The 19,432-nt window shown below is 42.2% G+C and overlaps 1 protein-coding gene across 5 annotated transcripts in view; it reads left to right on the plus strand.

Moving 5' to 3' along the window:
* ATP8A2 (ATPase phospholipid transporting 8A2) overlaps positions 1-19,432 on the plus strand; it is a 333,748-nt gene that overhangs the window by 221,482 nt on the left and 92,834 nt on the right. For all 5 annotated transcript variants that reach the window (XM_060273822.1, XM_060273823.1, XM_060273824.1 and 2 more), the window contains 4 exons: positions 1,305-1,383; positions 6,284-6,345; positions 7,124-7,180; positions 12,724-12,831. In XM_060273822.1, the coding sequence (XP_060129805.1) occupies positions 1,305-1,383; positions 6,284-6,345; positions 7,124-7,180; positions 12,724-12,831 (306 nt within the window). The remainder of the gene's footprint in view (positions 1-1,304; positions 1,384-6,283; positions 6,346-7,123; positions 7,181-12,723; positions 12,832-19,432) is intronic.

Consider the following 19,432-nt stretch of genomic DNA (forward strand, 5'->3'; position numbering starts at 1 on the left):
TTTTTAACCAATCAAATTTAGGGAGTCTCATTATCACCACCGCCCCTAAATGATGAGGACCCAACTTGACATGATGTGAATTTAATGCAATTGTTTTTATAAAAAGAATATATATATATATATATATATATATATATATATATACACACACACACACACACACACACACACACACACACACACACATACACGTACAGTGGTACCTCGGTTTATGGATACAATTGGCTCCGGAAGTCTGTTCATAAACTGAAGCATTCATAAACTGAAGCAAACTTTTCCATTGAAAGTAATGGAAAGTGGATTAATCTGTTCCAGACGGTCCATGAAGTACTTAAACTGAAGCGAACTTTGCCATTGAAAGTAATGGAAAGTGGATTAATCCGTTCCAGACGGGTCCGCGGAGTACTCAACCTGAAGCGTACTTAACCTGAAGCATGGGTGTAATTGGTTCCGGAAGTCTGTTCATAAACTGAAGCGTTCATAAACTGAAGCGAACTTTCCCATTGAAAGTAATGGAAAGTGAATTAATCTGTTCCAGATGGGTCCACGGCATTCGTAAACCGAAAATTCATAAACCGAGGTGTTCATAAACCGAGGTTCCACTGTGTTTGTGTGCATAGTTATGTAAATAATAGTGACCTGGAAGCAGCCTCAGACCACAGGAGGTGGGAGGAAGAGATTTGACCCTATCCCTTTCTGCATTTCATGGGAAGCCTCCACTGAAGACAATGGGAACTCTGGGAATTGTGGGGGGAATAGGGGCTTCCTAACAACCCTAAATACCCTTAACAAGCAACACTTCCCAATATTCTTTGGGGGAAGCCCTGTTTAAAGTAGCATAGTGATGCTTTAAATGTATGGTGGTACCTCGGTTTTTGAATGTCTTGGAAGTCGAACATTTCGGTTTTCGAATGCCGAAAACCAGGAAGTAAATTATTCTGTTTTTGAAAGCGCTTCAGAAGTCAAACGGCTTCCACTGAGTCCCCCCCCCCCAAATTTTCTCTATTGAATTTGCAGACTGCCCTTTGCGCCTCGGTTTTCGAATGTTTCGAATGGTCTTCCAGAATGGATTATGTTCGAAAACCGAGATTCCACTGTATAGCAGATGGGACCTCCATTTGGACTGACGATTTTTGAATTTTAATACTAGCTTTAGTGGTATTGCTTTTTTAAAAAAAGCCTTTAAAATAAAATTTAATGTTGTGTGTGTGTGTGTGTGTGTGTGTAATGAATCATTTGATGGGAGTTAAACAGCCTTTGAGAGTTTGGTCAGCCCCCCTGACCTTCTTGTTTTGTTTCCTTAGGTGTTCTGGGGTCACTGCATCAATGCTTTGATCCACTCCATCATTCTCTTTTGGTTTCCATTAAAAGCCCTGGAACATGGTAAGTGCTTCATTCTTTCCTGAATGTCAGCCTTTCTGGCCCATCTCCAATGTGATTGCGGTTCACAACAGGTTGTTAGGAAATTAATCATGGCAGACAGACCACCAGCCTCTAGGCTCAGACATTTATCAACAGTGACCTTCCAAATCTACCCTGTTTGCATGCAGCCTTCGGTAGATAGCACTTCCCAACCCCCAGAGATTGTAAGTCTATGATTCAGGGGGTCTTTACATGCAGCTGCATTGATTTAATATTGATTCACACAACCTTTTGCTCTTTTAGCGTGATTATTACAAGGACTGTATATGTAGTTGGCCGATCCTATGAAGACTCCACTTTGTGCTGGCTTTCTGCATATTATTCCAGTTTCTTGAGTGAATGGCTATCGATAGGAGGAATGTGATAGGAAGTACTTGTTTTGAATAAGTCTCCATAAAAATGACCAGTTAACTCAGTGTAATTGAATGCAACCAGAGTTATATGATTCCAGTGGTACCTTGGTTTACAACCATAATACGTTCCGGAGGTCCGTTTGTAAACCAAAACGGGTTGTAACCCAAGGCGCGCTTTCGCCAATGGGGCCTCCCAAAAAAATTGTTGGAATTAAAAAAGGGGGGGTTGTAATCCAAAACATGCACTTCTGGGTTCGACGTGTTTGTAATCCAAAACATATGCAAACCAAGACATATGCAAACCAAGGTACCACTGTATATATAAACATTTATCCATATTTCTAAACTGCAGGGTTTTTTTCCCTTTCCATATTGAGAGTCAGCTTTCATGCTAGTCATGAACTTAATTATTAGATCCATTTAGAATATTACTGGTTTTAGGATGCCGTCTTGAGATGTGTTGGAGATTTAAATTGGAATCGATAAATAAATAGTTTCAAAGACCAACACATTACCAAGTGAAGAACCCTGGCTGCTTTGCTATTCAGGGAGAGATGGATATAGATCTTCTATCCCTTTTTATGTTTGAGGGAACACTTTTTAAAACTTCAGATGAAAAGAAAGACATCATTCACACCAGTATGTCCTTTAACCTTTTAAGCTCTTTAGGATGCAGAGTGCATATGTGCAATGAATGAGTGCTTCTGCAGCCTTACAAATAAGTGTTCACAGCACATCCTGAACATCCCTGACAGTTGTAGGAAGTTTTTTCTCTCTCCTCTTCTTCTTCTTCTTCTTCTTCTTCTTCTTCTTCTTCTTCTTCTTCTTCTTCTTCTTCTTCTTCTTCTTCTTCTTCTTCTTCTGTAGGGCCCTGGGATTCCAAAAGTGCAAGTCCATGATATTACAAAATACAACTTATAGATGCAACTCTGACATTGAAATTCTCCAAATGTACCTGGACTTAACCAGATTTCTTCATGGCATTTAAAAACTTGGCAACATTCTTCAATTATATCTTGCCAGGAAAGGCTGGTTATGAGCAGGGATTGTTTTTGGGGGGGGGCGGGGCGGGCGGGTTGATTCATTTAGCACCTAAAGGCAAACCCACCCAATTCTCACTTTCTGAAACAAAGGAGAACCCAAACACAGCCACTTTTTTGAAATTTGCACTTCTCTGAATTTTGCGGGGCGGTTCTCAAGCCAAATAAGGTGCACAAAAATGCATATAAAGTGACCCCAAAGATGCATATACTGGCGAAAATAACATACAAAAATGCAATAAATTAAGGAAAATTTGGTTCCAAACGTGTGTGTGTGTTGGGTAAAACTGCTTATAAACATAGTTACAGGTAGGTAGCCATGTTGGTCTGACATAGTCGAAACAAAAACTAATAAAAAAATCCTTCCAGTAGCACCTTAGAGACCAACTAAGTTTGTCATTGGTATGAGCTTTCATGTGCATGTCATTGGTATGAGCTTTCTGAAGAAGTGTGCATGCAAACGAAAGCTCATACCAATGACAAACTTAGTTGGTCTCTAAGGTGCTACTGGAAGGATTTTTATTATTATTTTTTGCTTATAAACGTGCATTTTGGGATAAATTCACTTCAAAATGCTAATGAATTCTCTGGAGGGCTTTTTTAAAAAGCAGTTCACTAATTGATATGGAAACACAGAGAACTTAAGATTGGTAAAGACCAATAGAGAGAAACCAACATTGACAGATTTGCCCATCGCCAGTGATGAGGTACACATATGAGTGCCAAAGAAAGAGAGCCCTGCTGTGTCTTTTTCCATGTTTTGGATTCACATTAAGAGTTCTCTGGATCCTGGTCAGTGTGTGAAACGACTCTAGAGCATAAATGTGGAACCTCTGGCCATACAAATGTTGTTGGACTCAGCCTCAGCCACCATGGCCATTGACTAGGGATGCTGAAAGCTGCAGTCCAACAATATCTGGAGTGCCACAGGTTCCCCACCCCTGCTGTATTGAATGAATGGATATATCACCCTGCAGTAGGTTTCTGCATCGCTGCCCTAGAACATAAATAGTTAAAAACACTAGACCCATGTAGCTGATGGAGACTGATGCTGCGGACCATGAAGTAGCTAGTTCTCAGGGAAGGGGTGTTCACAACCATCCTGAAGGAGGCAATAGTGAGTCACTTTTTGGGGCAAGGTGATTGAGACGTTGGTAGCCAGCTCCAAGCATGTTTGGATGAAGCTGATTATCTAGACTCATTTCAGTCTCACGTCCAGCCCAGATATGCCATGGAAATGTCCTTGATCACCCAAAATGATTGCTGCTATCAAGACAAGGGGAATGCAACCCTGTTGGTTCTTCTTTATTTCTCAGCAGTATTCAATATTGAATTCAATATTGACAGGGATGCAGGTGGCACTGTGGGTTAAACCACAGAGCCTAGGGCTTGCCGATCAGAAGGTCGGCAGTTCGAATCCCTGCGACAGGGTGAGCTCCTGTTCCTGCCAACCTAGCAGTTCGAAAGCACGTCAAAGTGCAAGTAGATAAATAGGTACCACTACAGCGGGAAGGTAAACGGTGTTTCCATGTGCTGCTCTGGTTCGCCAAAAGCGGCTTTGTCATGCTGGCCACATGACCTGGAAGCTGTACACCAGCTCCCTCAGCCAATAACGCGAGATGAGCTCCGCAACCCCAGAGTCGGTCACGACTGGAGCTAATGGTCAGGGTCCCTTTACCTTTATTCAATATTGACAGAGGTACCCTCCTGGATCTGTGGGTTGGGAGCTGGAGGCACCTTTAGGGTGGTTCTGCTCTTAACTGCAGGATCAATAATAGAGAGTAACATTGGGAAACGCCTTCTCTGCTCCACCACACATTTCTGCTGTGGGGTCGCAAAGGCTACCATTCAATCCCTGATGCTTTTTAATATCTATATGAAGCTGCTGGGGTCTGTCATCTGGTGACTTGGAAGTACCATGTCATCATTGTTGTCCCCTACAGTATCTGTTTTTAAGTGGCAGATTAAAACACATTTATTTTCTCCGGTTTATGGCTTTGGCTGGCACAAGAGACAGATTGCTGCTCAGTTGTCTGGATTTCTTGAGATGTTTATGTCAGAAGTTTGTAGCCCTTATGGGCATTTTAATAAAATTTAATGAATTGCTATGCACCACCCTAAAAACCTTTAGATCGAAAGGCAGAATGCAAACTTAAAGCATATTAACAGTAATAATAACCATGATAAAATGATAATTAATGGTGGATTTGTTGTCGTCATCATTTCATTCAAGGAAGGGCATAATTCCCTCTTTCAGGCAGCGATCACCTTGCAGGTTGTGGCTCTAGGTTTCTGCTTTAGATCAGCCTCACCTAGGCAGACATGTGTCACTGGCTGCCATGCTGAAGTGAGATGGTTGTGTAATCCTTCTGAATTACAGCCCTTTTTGGATTAATTTGAGAATTCCTACAGCTGCCATATGTTCCTTTTTTCATAGGAGCCCTTCTTCTTCTTTCCTCAGCAGGAGCTAAGCACGAATAAACTTGGCTACTTGAAGTATTGCCAAGTTTGGCACCTCCATATGTTAAATTAACACGTATTTGCCTTTTTTTGTGTGTACTTACAGACAGGAGAAAGGGTGTTGGAATATAAGATGCCCAGTCCCTTTTCGCCATTAACACCCTCCAATAGCTTTTTAAGATAGCAGCTATAGGCACTAAAGGGAGGGTTTTTGCTTCTCTTCTTTCTTTTGGTAATCTTTGGGGTAAAAAAAATATCCCCTTGCTTCAAAGGAATCTGAAATAAAAGCACATATAGCAGGACTGCATCTGTATGCAGCACAGTGGCACGAAGATGATGTGGTAACTGGAATTCTTCATCTCCTGTAGATATTTTGATTATTCGTTCTTGGCAGGAATTCCCCCTTCTGCTCAAACAACTCCTAATGTGTGTGTGTGTGCGCGCTATTTTTGAACATTTAATAGCTTCAGCATTGGCTAAGACAGTCATTGTACACTATTTGCTTCCAATGTGCTGCTTTTGAAAGAGCTTTGAGAAACCCAGTATGCAAAATTTATCCTCCCTACAAAGAGAAATCCAGGAGACATGTTTCAAAAACACACCAGGATGTTAAAAGTGCGTTCAGGCTCATGCTGAATGTTTCCCAGTCGCTTGGTTACCTTTCACTACCTTTGCAGAAAGGAATGATGTTGTTCAGGCCGCACCACCAGTTAAATGTGAGCTGGCATGTTTACATGCACCTTTCTAATGTTTATTTCCCTTAGTTTTCCTTTAATCTGTTTTTTAGCTCACCCGCTCTCTTTTTCTTCTTAACCCAATCTCCTCTTTAGTTTTAAGATATTCTGTGAATTGAGATATTTTAAAAATTGCTCACGGTTGCATTTTACTTAATTTTGTTCAAACTGTTTGAAAATCTTAAATAGCCTTTTTTTAAAAACAAAACAAAACAAGAATAACTCATTGGGCAAATGAAATATTTAATATTTGTTATCTTCTTCTTTTTTCCAGATGCGGTATTTGCAAGTGGCCAAAGTGTAGACTACCTGTTTGTTGGAAATATAGTTTATACGGTAAGTTGCTAAAATTCAGCTACAATACTGCACATGGTCTTTGTTCGTGTGGCTGAACGTCTGGTGCTGAGCATTCCCCATGAACTGGTATTTCCAGCATATACCACCTCTTGACAGTGGAGGCAGAACATAGCCATTGATAACCTTCTCTTCTATGAATTTTTCTAATCTTCTTTTGAAGCCATCCAAGTTGGTTGCTGTCACTACCTGGGAGTGAATCCCCCAGTTTTACGATATGTTACGTGAACCTTAACCGCATACCCAGGTTCAAACGATATGCTAAGCCAAGCCTGGGCTTAGCTGCCATGGTGCACTAAGCTAAAATGACCCAGAAGGAGTGAATCAAATGTGAGCTCCTCTTTCAGAGCCAGCGTGTTTGCACACTCCCGTTGTTTGACTTACAATCTTGTGCAGACTTGGACCTTGTCCACCTGGCTGAACTGGTGCTGAGCGTTTCCCATGATGCCACTTGTACACGACAGCACCTATCCAGGATCTCTGGGCATTCCCATCAGGACATGTATTACGCCATTTTGAAAACAGCTTCCTTAACCTCCCTGCTGTACTCCTGAAATGTGTTGAACACACTGCAACATTTAAAAGTAAAACGGCACCTGTTTCCTACATTGTTGAGCTGTGATGTGCTTGTGGGCATTCACAAGATTTAACTATTGCTTTCTTTTTGAAAAGCCAGAGAGGGCGAAGCAAGTGTGAATGGGAAATGCATGCTGGGATTAAATGTTTCTTCCAACATTTCTCTCTCCCTCTACCTCTGCAGTATGTTGTGGTGACGGTCTGCCTGAAAGCTGGCTTAGAAACCACAGCATGGACAAAAGTAAGTATTAGAAATGTTTCAACCAGCACTCCCCCCCCCCTACCATTCCTAATATTACTTGAGCAAAGAAAAGGAAGGCATATATTATACTTATACAGTGGTGCCTCGGTTTAAGTACACAATTGGTTCCAGAAGTCTGTACTTAACCTGAAGCGTACTTAACCTGAAGCGAACATTCCCATTGAAAGTAATGGAAAGTGGATTAATCCGTTCCAGATGGGTCCGCGGAGTACTCAACCTGAAGCGTACTTAACCCGAAGTATGAGTGTAATTGGTTCCGGAAGTCTGTACTTAACCTGAAACGTACTTAACCTAAGCCAACTTTCCCATTGAAAGTAATGGAAAGTGGATTAATCCGTTCCAGATGGGTCCGTGGAGTATTTAAACTGAAAGTACTCAAACCGAAGCATACTTAAACCGAGGTATGACTGTATAGCACATCAGAGAAGGAAGCCTTCCAATTGTTTGCATACTCTTTGACACACATAAAATATCAGAACGATTTCCTATTACTGTACAGTGGCACAATGCAGTGCTATTTGCCACTGCGTATTATGCTAGTACATGCAGTCTATGAAAGACTACTTACTGCACTGTGGCCTCTGGTGTGTTGGGTAAGATCTTGCAGCACTGGCATCGCTGCAGCTTACCTGGCGACTGCACAGACAAACAAGTGGGAATGCCAGATTGGGCTCTTCCGGTGTGTCCATACAGCCTTAGCGTCCCCATTGCCCTTCCCTAGCCCTGTGCACTGAGCTGCAGCAATACCAGGACTCGCCACACTGGCCGCCACACTGGCTGCTACAGATTACATTTAACACATCCCCACTGGAAAAAAGGATATCTTGGTGTATGCCTAGGTGAATGCTAAACTTCCCAGGTTTTCTGCTCTGATGACACGGAAGGGGGGTGCAGTTGATTTCTGCATAACTTGGGATCACTTATTGAAATTAGTAGCACCCTCCCTTCACACACCATACCAGGGAAATAAAAATGTGGTAAATGGTGTGTTTGTGTATGTGCTTATGAGTGGAAGAGGAATTTGAGCTGGAGGTATGAAACCAGGAGGTGAGGTGTTTTCCTGGGTTATTTATCATTCTGAATTTGGGGGAAAGATGTGGCATAGCAAGTATGTGGCACAACTGCATTGCTCCTCCCTGCCCTTTCCACAATGGAGGGCGAGCCTCAAGGAAAATGAAATATCTTTCATATACGTCCTTGTGCATTGCTTTCAAATATAGCTTAACCAGCCTAAGCCCACCCTTTCGAAAAGTTTATTTGCGTACCAATCATATTACTTAGGTATACGGTGCCTTTTTAATTCTTACTAAATGATTAATAGCATGATGCTTCTCTTATCTAATTCCACTCCCCATGACTGAAAATACAGCAGTTACTGACCTTCTGCTATCAGGACTCAACCCAAAAAGGCTCTGGTGAAGCATTTTGGGGGAAAAACAACAACACACACACACGGAGAGAGTAATTTTGAGGAGCATTAAAAAAAAATTGGTGTTTTTCCTTTTCTTTTTTAAAAACTTGATTTGTAAGTGTGCTGCCTTCATGCTTCTTCTTTTTTTTTTAAGTTGCCTTTTCTTCTAAGCCCACTTCCCAGTCTCTCACACACCACTGCTGGCAAGCCTTATTGTTTCAGCTGTGGCTTACTCACTCTGGGAAAGACTTCCTCCGAGCATTTGAGAAGTATTGAGAGCGTGCCATCGACTTAAGCCTCACCTCCATCATCGGGTGGATTGGTTACATTCAGTTTAGTCTCAGGAGTGAGAAACTCTCACTGCTGAATGAGAGGATAGGATAGAGGGGAATGAAACACTTGGATAAATAAATTCGGGCGGAGCGCACAGTAGCCGTTGCTCAATGCAGCAGAGAAGAAAGGTCTCCACTTGTTTGCATGTTCTTCGACATGCACGGAAGTTCAGAACTGTTTGCTACTGCACCATAGCTGCCAAGTTTTCCCTTTTCTCGCGAGGAATCCTATTCAGCATAAGGGAAAATCCCTTTAAAAAAGGGACAACTTGGCAGCTATGTACTGCACTGGAGCAAAACAGTGGCCCTTTGCCACGGCGCATTATGCAACTACATGTGGTCTATGAAAAAGCTACTGGGCTGCAAAAGCTGATACATTGGGGCAAATGGGGCACCAACCTCAGCCTGCCCTTGGTCAGCCTCCACTTCCTGCTTACCACCAGCCCAGGATGTGACTCTGCCTGTCCGCTCTTCCACCTCAGTTTCAGTGTTGCCCTTGTAAAACTCAGCCAGAAGGAGGATGGGGACAAAACTACACTTAGTCGGCTCTGACTGTCATTGGCCAAGGCTTCAGCTCCACCTCCTGTGGGCCTCCTTGCCTGCCGTTCCTGTCTGTGCCAACTTTTAAACACCTGCTTAAAAACGTTTCTATTCTGCCAGGTCTTTGCAGGCAATTAAGACTACATCCTTCCCCAATGGTTAGCTGGTGCCTGTTTTTAACATTTTTGTGGCTTTTTATGGTAGCTCGCTGCGACGGTATCTCGCTGTGACTTGTTTGCCAAGCATTCTGAGGATGAAATCACTTGCATCCAACAGGATGTTGACTCCGCCGTTTCAGCATATGAATCTTGAGAATAATAATAATAATAATAATAATAATAATAATAATAATAATAATAATAATAATGTATACCCCGGCCATCTGGCTGGGTTTCCCCAGCCAATCTGGGCTGTTTCCAACAACATATTAAGAATGCAATAAAACATAAAACATTAAAAACTTCCCTAAACAGGGCTGCCTTCAGATATCTTATATAAGTCAGATAGTTGTTTATTACCTTGACATCTGATGGGAGGGTGTTCCACAGGGCGGGTGCCACTACCGAGAAGGCCCTCGGCCTGGTTCCCTGTAACCTCACTTCTCACAGTGAGGGAATCGCCAGAAGACCCTCGGCGCTGGACCTCAGTTTCCAGGCTGGACGATGGGGTGGAGAAGCCTCCAGAGCAGACAAGTCCTGTTATATTGGATGAATTTCAGTTAGTAAGGCTTGAGGGTGTGGTCAAGGTGCCTGGATTGGTCAGGGCAATGACCACTTGCACTCTGGACTCTTGCCCCTCTGGGCTGATAACAACTAGTAGGGAGGGGACAGCTGGCTGGGTCAGGTATATGATTAATGCCTCCTTGTGAGAGGAGGTTGTCCCTGCTTGCTTAAAGGAAGCAGTTGACTCTGCCTGTCATCAGCTCTGGCTCCGCCCACTGTTGGTGTTCCAGCCAATGGATGCCAGTCTTCAGTTAACTCTAATGCAGATTTCCTGCATTGGGAGGGTCTGGATAAGATGACCTTTGAGGTCACCTCTACCCAAAGCTGCCAAGTCTCCAGTATTCCCCGGGAAATCCCCGTTTTCCCAGCTGTTCCTAGCTGAAAAAACTTTTTGTTTGTTTTTTTCCGGTTTATTCTGGCGCGGTGGCCATTTTGGAACTGGGCGGAGCATGCTCAGAAGTGACTTTTGATGCTGCTCTGCCCAGTTCCAAAATGGCTGCAGTGCGACTTTTGGCGCGGTGGCCATTTTGGAACTGGGCAAAGCAGCATCAAAAGTCACTTCTGAGCATGCTCCACCCAGTTCCAAAATGACGGCAGTGTTACTTCCGGTCTGCTACTTCCGGCCCGGTCCCTTATTTCTCCGACAGCAACTTGGCAGATATGCCTCTACCACCAACTCTGTGATTCTGCTACTGCATAGGCATAGGATTGCACTGCTGGAATTTCCAGAATTAAAAGAAATGTGTGTGGTTTCTTAATTGTCAGTTTTTACTATGTTATAGTGATTGGGATTTTGTATGTTTTATCAGTTTTACTCCTTAATCATGATGGTGATTTTGATTTAGTTTACTATCGTTAGAAACTTTGGGAACCGTTTTCAGGGAGGAATTGTTTTCAAAGCTGAGAAACTGTCCAAGGGCTTTAAAAATAAACAAAGCTTGATGTGGGTCCCATGTGGTCCATTCAGTGAAGAATGCTTGTTTTCAAAATACTTTTTTTTAAAAAATGAAAACGAATATTGCTATTATTCTTCCAAATATACTTTAAGGGAAGAGTCAGCAAACATCCTGCCGCTTAATGCTTTTGACCATTCCAAAAATTAACATCAAAGCCAAAGTATGATATAGACATATTTGAACAAAAGAAAAGGGAAAGAAAAACTTGTCAAAAATGCTTTCTGTGTTTCCAAAGATTAACACAAAAGCCAGAATGGTGTGTGTGTGTGTGTGTGTGTGTGTGTGTGAGAGAGAGAGAGAGAGAGAGAGAGAGAGAGAGAGAGAGAGATAAATATTCAAAATACAGATATTTCCCTGGAATCCAGGTGTAATTCTGGGTATGTTCCAAAGCACACTGGTTTGGATTGAGTGTAAATTTATTACATTTACATTTCTAAATTGCATTTATATATCTCAGCTTACCCCTGGTCGGCTTATCACTGCTCCTTACTGGGGAGGCACAGGGTTTAGACGAGCAGTGATGCACCAGCAAGATCAGTGTGGTACACACACAAAGCTGGGAACCCTGGACTGGCTCTGCCAGTGCACTTAACCCAGTGGTTCCCAAAGCAGGTGGTACCACCCGGGGGTGTGAGATTGCCGGGTGTGTGCGCAAAGAGTCTGTGAGGTGGCTAGAGGGCACTGGAAGTGTATCTTTTCTATCAGACTTTGAAAAGCTGGGATCACTGGATCAAGTTCATCAGTCTCGTTGCATTAATGAAACTACAGTGGTACCTTGGTTTAAGAACAGCTTAGTTTATGAACAACTTGGATAAAGAACGCTGCAAACCCAGAAGTAGGTGTTTTGGTTTGTGAACTTTGCCTTGGAATAAAAACATGTTTCGCTTCCTGTTGAGTGTGTTCCCTTTGTAAATTGAGTCCCCCGCTGCTATGGGAAAGCACGCCTTGGTTTAAGAATGGACTTCCAAAATGGATTAAGTTCGTAAACCAAGGTACCACTGTATAAAGTTTTGATTGGATTTTGAATAAATGTGCCATTAATGGTCACAGTTTTGGATTTTATTGTGTTGTCCTTGGCGGGTTGTGCAAAGTGTAATGCTGAATAATAATTCTCATGGGAGGCACTGGGGGTTGAGGCTGTGGAACCAAGCGAGCAATGACCCATAAATGTTTGGGAACCTTACTGCCACTGTCCCACTAGAGGTTGGGCGAATCCTACCTCTGCTGCCTCCTACCCTATCCCTCTGAGCTAGATTCTTGGAGACAGGGGAAACGTCATGCTAAGAACGTGGTTGGCTTAGGGCTTTGTTTTGTTTTTAAATGCCTGGGATAAGCTAGCTTTGAAAGCAATGTGCTGCCTTTCGCAGAGAAAGGCTTTTAACACAAGACTCTTCCAAGCCGTTTAATCAATCTTGCTGCTGGCTGAAAATAAAGCGTGTTAGACAGCCCGGAGTGAGACTGACAAAAGCCTTAGGTGGAAGTAAAATAATACCTGAGAGTCAAGTGTGGGAGCAGGAGGAGGCTGTGCTGTGTGTCTTGATTTGTTTCTCTTTCCTTGCAGTTCAGTCACTTGGCTGTTTGGGGAAGCATGCTGCTCTGGCTGGTCTTCTTTGGAGTCTACTCCACCATCTGGCCCATCATTCCGATTGCACCAGACATGCTGGGGCAGGTCAGTCCTTGGTCCACAGTGGCAAAAGAGCACGTGTGTGTGTGTGTGTGTGTGTGTGTGTGTGTTTTCTCAAGAGCAAATATGCTTTGAGAAGTGCATCGTTTAGAGCGCCCAATGAGATCATCCACATTTAAGCAAGCTGTTGGGTTGTGGGTTTGTTTTTGCTTTCAAAAGGATTGCTCTGCTCGGAGGTTACTTGAATTTTGTCAATAAATATCCTTATTGCAAAATTATGCACTTCTTGGGGGAAAAAATCAATTGATTACAAGAGATCTAAAATTTGAGGCTTTGATCCAAATCAAAATAGGCCATAACTTTTCTCCACCCTGTTTTTTTAATATTTATATATTATTAAGGTGATATCAGTTAAAAGAAATAAAGAACTTTTCTCCACCCTAGATGAACAGGCAAAATATCATGATCCTATGCACGTATACACAGGAATAAATCCATGGTATTCAGTGGGACTCCACCCTGGGTGAAAGGGCTTGATTGCACAATCCTAAACATGTCTACTCAGAAGTAAATCCATGGTATTCACTGGGACTTATTCCCAGTAAAGTATGCACTGGATTGTAGCTGACACCACCACAGACAGCATTGTTGTCCTTCAGACGCAGTACAAATCAAAAGTGCACCAAATCACTATGGCCGTGGCTACGGTAGTTAAAGAAATATTAATCCAATTAAATGAGTTTTAATCAACTGATTAATGTATTATACCCACATTAGTCTGACTGTGACTGAAGCAGTAGTCTTGAAGGGAGAAAATACATTTTAGAAGAGGCACTCCTTCCTCCGTGTTAGTGAAGGAGAAACTACTTTTCTAAGATGGTGTCCACCATCTGCAATTTTCAATAAGTAGTTGGTATTATTATTTTAGTTGTGTTACCTGATCAATCTGGGTGTTCATTTAGTTGCTTGGCAAGTTTTTAATCAATAATTCGAATTGAGTTGATAAATTAGATGTTGCACCCCTAGTGTAAACCCCTAGTGTTGCACCCACGGTACAAAGATTGCTGAAACAAATGGTCATGGAAGTACAAAAAGGGAAAGCCGGGTGCCCTCACTGCTCTTTTTCATTTGAGGCCTCCTTTGAAAATGCATTTCACCTAGGCAGGATATTGTGGTTCTGGTGGATAGAATCCTGGCTGATACGTTCGACATCAGACACATGCATTTCTCCCAGTTACGAGCATGCATCTATGATCAGGATTTGGCCATACATTAATCCTCTCCAGTGCTTTTTTTCTAGAAAAATAGGTACTCACCATGAAGTTATTACAGTAAGTGCCACTTACAAACAAAGAGGTGCCGTTACTGCGTACCCTTGAGGACCCCCTGAAAAAAGCACTGATCCTCTCTCTATATGATTTCCTGTTTCGTGGTTTCTTTTACAGAATACCATTTGCAAACGAAATGTTTACTAAAGCCACATTACGTGTCATTTCTGATTAAGTACCCAGTTTTTCCGGTATTCTTTTTCTCTGAGTTGTCTAAGGGGCTGGAAATATATCTGTAAAATAAATTACTGGGTGTCCATATCCAAAAGGGAGTACTTACCCTTCAAATGTTAGTGAGGTTTTGGATTTGTTCCTTCAACATCTATTGAGTTCCAGGTGGTGAAATTCTCCCCTTCGCTGCCATGATTTCAACCTTTGGAGAATGGGATGTGGGGGGCAATAATGAGCCTGTCAAAACCACTCAAGAGTCTGATGGAAATGTGAAAAATAGGAGACTCTGGGGATATATATGTGTATGTGTGTATTTAATAAATGAAAGGTGAAATACTACAGGGAGTAAATCCAAATGAAAAATGTGTCGTTCCAGCAAGATAGGACCAGGACACCATTTAAATATAAAGAAATGCACTATAGATATATTTGTTCACTTGGTGGCATTTTTGTCCCGTTGGCAAAATGTTTTGTGCTAGCAGGATGTTGACAGCAAGAAAACGCATAAGCAAGTTGCTGGTAACTTTTGTTGCACAGCAGATTTTGCGATCTGTTCCGCTGTGGGTTTCTGCTAGTGCAGTTGTTGTACAGCTCAGCAGATGGAGGAGGCAACCCTCCCCTTGACATCTCTGGCAAGCAGATTTGTGGGTTCCTGTAGCACAGCGGGAGAGCAGGTGCTTTGTATGCAGAAGGTCCAGGTTCAGTTTCCAGCATTGCCAGGTAAGACTTACAAAGAATCCTTGCTGGAACTTTAGCTGCCAGGCATCATCTCCAGGTAGAGCTGGGAAGAACTTGGAGAGCTAGCTGGATGGACCTTGGTGTTAGGCAGCTTTCTTTTACGTCCGCTAACTGGCTGTTTCCTACACCTCCTGTCCAAATATGCTGGGGAGAAGAGTAGTTACTGTATCAGTACCAGCTGGGGAGAAAAGCAGTTCTAGTGAACCAAGCAAATTAATTTTAATAAAAACCCATTCCTGTGTATTAGAAAAGTGCTCTAAAGACAGTTTTGTAAGGTTACTTATCTTGTAATTCCATCTAATAAACAAGAGAAACTCTGCAGCCATTCTCTATCAAATCTGGTAGCGGTCTAATAAATATTTCATTGTGTTGCGGTATAAGATACCATGGACAGCTTGATTGCTGTGGACAGCTTTCAAGGGTGAGGAGCGAGAGTGACAGCTGACAGGACAAGGGTCTGCCAGCCTGCTTATGACGAACAGAGACAAAACCAAATTCCTTAGACGGCATTCCATGGCATCTTCATTATGCTTCGTTGTGCTATTTGCATCACCAGTTCTAATTCAAATTTCCATAAATAAGGCTGAAATTTGATTAGCACCGTGCAGAAGTAAGAAGCATTTTTTTGTTGCCCATGAACGGTAGGCTCATTATTATGCCCCTGCAAATAGGTCAGCTTTTAAAACAGGGATGAGGAAATTGATGGAATCCTGCTTTTATTTAGATCTTTGCTGAATATTCTACAGTTTAAATTTCAAGTTAATCATAGCTGTTTTGCTGGGCAGGAATAATTGAACCCCCGTTTTTAATTGTGAAGATGTTTACCTTTCCCTCATCAATTCAATGCCATTGTTTCCCATGGGTGCTGCTTCTTCTTTCTTGGATCTTGGATCATAAGAACACAAGAAGAATCCTTGATGGATCAAGTCAAAGCTCATCAGGTCCTGCATCTTATTCTCACAGTGGCCAACCAGATCCATAGGAAGCCCACAAACAGGATTTAAGTGCAATAGCGCTCTCTCTCCACAGGATTTCCAGCAATACTGCCTCTTAACAGTGGAGGTAGATCATGTAGAGAATGACATGGGTGTGTATCTCAATGGACAGATGCAGATAATTGAGAATGCTTCCTCGATCAGTAGCAAGGGGTATCCCAGCTAATCAGAGATCATGTTATGAACAGGTTGTAGTCATAATGCTGCATATCCAATCAGTTTTGACTAAATAATGATGTCCCTGAGGGCCATTCGGGGAAGAACTAGTCAGGACAATATAAATGAATGTGCCAACATTTATCCAGAAGCCTCACAAACTGTCCAAATATGGGAGACGTTACCCAACAATGCTGGAAAAAAAATTGTGAAAACCTGTGAGTAATTTGAGCTGAGCCCTAATTTTATTGCAGCTACATGGGGGGAAAAACTCTGACACAATTGTGGTTAAACATCTGCTCCAACACAACACCCAGGTCCCAAAGTAAAGAATACAGTGCTAATAGCATTGAGTTTCTGTGTGAATATTTCAACGAAATGTTTTTCTAGTTAAAAAATGTAATTTAATACTCATTGGATTTCCCGAAACAAATGATGTCTTGAGATATGGCATTAAAGCCTCACTGGGGCTAAGGCAATATTTTATATTATTTTCATTCCGACCACAAGAATTACGCTATGTGTGATTGAATGAGGTCATTAATGTAGCTCAGTATTGTAGCACTGTGCTCCTAGATCGGTAATCAATTACCAGATACGTTAAAAGGCTGCTCATCGTCTAATCAAGAATGAAGAAGCGATCGGGGAGAAAGGGATTCTGTCCAAACATACAGAGCACTTGGAGCGTTCATATTCCTTTCAAGAATTCCACTCCGTCATTGAAATGTCAGGATTTGGCTCCCAGGACTTTGCACTGCAAGTGAAGCAGGGTTTTAAAATACAAGTCCTCTGAAAGGAGGCTCATAAAAATTAGATGTAGGAGGTGGGATGTATAAAAGCCGCATCAACTTTCAAGAGCGTTCTTGCAAAATCTATTACCGATATTCAAAACCAACTACACTGAGCCCATGATAGTCCACAGCTGAGAAAGAAAAATGGCTCATCTTCCTCAGAGACACAACATTCCCTATACTAGACGTATTCAAGGGAGAAAGGTCTTAAAAGCAAGACAGGAAGCAGACACCTTGGGGTAGATTCTGGTGGTTATCTTTAAAGCCCTAAATCAGGAGTAGTCAAGAGGGTGCCCTTCATATGTTGTGGACTACAACTCCCATCATCTCTGCCCATGGGCTGTGCTATAGCTGGAGCAGATGGCAGTTGCAGTCCACAGCATTTGTGATGACTACCCCTGTGCTAAATGACTGGGGACTCAAATACCCGAATCCTTGCATATTGCCCTGCCTGCATATTAAGACCTTCAGCAGAGGACCTCCTCAGAGTGCTATCCATTGCTGAAATTATGATATACATGCTTTAATTACAGAGTCTTTTCTGCTGTGGCGCCCCAGGTTTGGAATATCCGTGATTCAAGTGGTGGTGTTAACTGAAATATCTAAAGGACCACCCCCTTCCCCCCAGACCCTCTCAGGTGCCAAGGCAGGCAGAGAGGACCCTCTCGGTAGTTCTGCCACCCTCAAGGGATTTCTCTGTGGCAGCTCCTAAATTGTAGAATTCCCTCCCCACTGAGGCGCATCTAGCTAAAGATGTAAATATTTACACCAAAATAGACAGGCAGACAGATTGGGGCCTACCCTATTCCTTTGACTGTTCCTTGTTTTAAACTGATAATAGCAGTGTTGTTTTTTCAAACTATTGTAACCAACCCTGGAATCTTATGGTTAAGGATAGGTAAGGACTTGAATAAATAATCATTATCATCATGGCATATTTTGGGTGCCAGATTAAGACATTCAGGTTTTCCCAGGCATTCTGAAGGGATTGCTTTTATTTTCAGTCTGCTTTAAACAGAAAATAAAAGGCTATTATCTTTTAGTTTGTATTGTTTTATGGTGGATTTTGTTTTTACTGTGTTTTTGTTGCTGTTTTTGATCTGTTTGGCTGAAGGACAATTTAGAAATTAAAAAAATAAACAAATATCCTAAAGCAGGGGTGGAGAACCTGTGGCTCTCTGGTGTTGTTGGACTGCATTTCCCATAATTCCTGGGCATTGGCCATCTTGGTTGGAGCTTAAGGGAGTTGAAATCCACTAACCTCTTAGAGGACCACAGGTTCTCCATGCCTGTTCAGGGAAACACTCATGAGAAAGAGCCCATTTAGCCTAGCTCAGTGGTTCCCAAAGGGTATGCCATGTAGGAGAGGAGAGGATGGTGCGTGTGGTGGGAAGATTCAAGGACAACCAAACAAACATTTAAACATTTCATTGTAGCGTAGTGTAGTAGCAAACTAATTGTTTTATAATTTTTGGATGTCCCATGATCATATTATAAAGTAGTTGTGTTCTTCTGTGTTATAAATCAAGCTAGGGGTTGTTTCTTTTTGCTTTCCAGTGTATTTCTTATCAATAAAAAAAATCGGTGTGGCGCGAGCAGATTTTTCTTCTTAAAGCGTGGCCCAGAGAAGGAAGTTTGAGAACCACTAACCTAGCCAGTAAATGGAATAGAACTAGCTGAAGCTAGTCAACGGGGTCAGAAGCCTCAGATTTCAGTTCTTAAAGAGATTCACAGCTGAGATCAAGAACTATTTCCCCATCTTACTCTTCCCTTTGTGTGTTGATAGAGCTGCTGAGTTAGGTGCTCCATGAGAGCTTTAAGCTTCTCTTTGAAGCTTCTGACATGAGCCATCATGGAAGACAGGATACAAAATTAGATGGACCATTAATATGTTCTGGTTTGGTAATTCTCGTTTCCCTTTCTTAGTACGAGCTTCTCGTGTTTTGTCATGGACTAATTTATTTTGTTCCCAAGCCGCAAAGGTGATTTGTATTGCTCAGAAAAATGACCGGGACTCTTTTTAAATTTTATTTTAATGTTTCCTTTATGTAAGCCTTTTAAAAAGGAAGTTTCATATACTGCACCACAGCTAGCCTTCAATATGAAGTATTTATTGGTTCTGAGGGATTTCATTCCCCCTGAGTGACACGTTGCCTAGTCTTTGTCTAAGAAAAGATTGCACTTACTCAGTCATCCTCTTGATCACAGGTCGCTCAATACCTTCCACCGTTAAGCCAGTGGTTAGAGCTCCATATTTGACCACCCCTTTCTAGCCATTTTTATTCTGTTTTATATCCAATTTTCCATGTTCTTCCTGACAGAGAGAGAGAAAAAATGATGCTCAGAAAGAAAACTGGGAACTGAATCAGCACTTCTTCTTTCCCTCACTCCCACAAAGCAATTTCTGGAAATGTGAAGCCATCTCTCTCTGATCCCAAGTGCTTCCCATGGGTAGTGTTTAACCAGG

This window comes from Zootoca vivipara, chromosome 4 (genome assembly GCF_963506605.1).
Source record: "Zootoca vivipara chromosome 4, rZooViv1.1, whole genome shotgun sequence".
NCBI classification, from domain to species: Eukaryota; Metazoa; Chordata; class Lepidosauria; order Squamata; family Lacertidae; genus Zootoca; species Zootoca vivipara.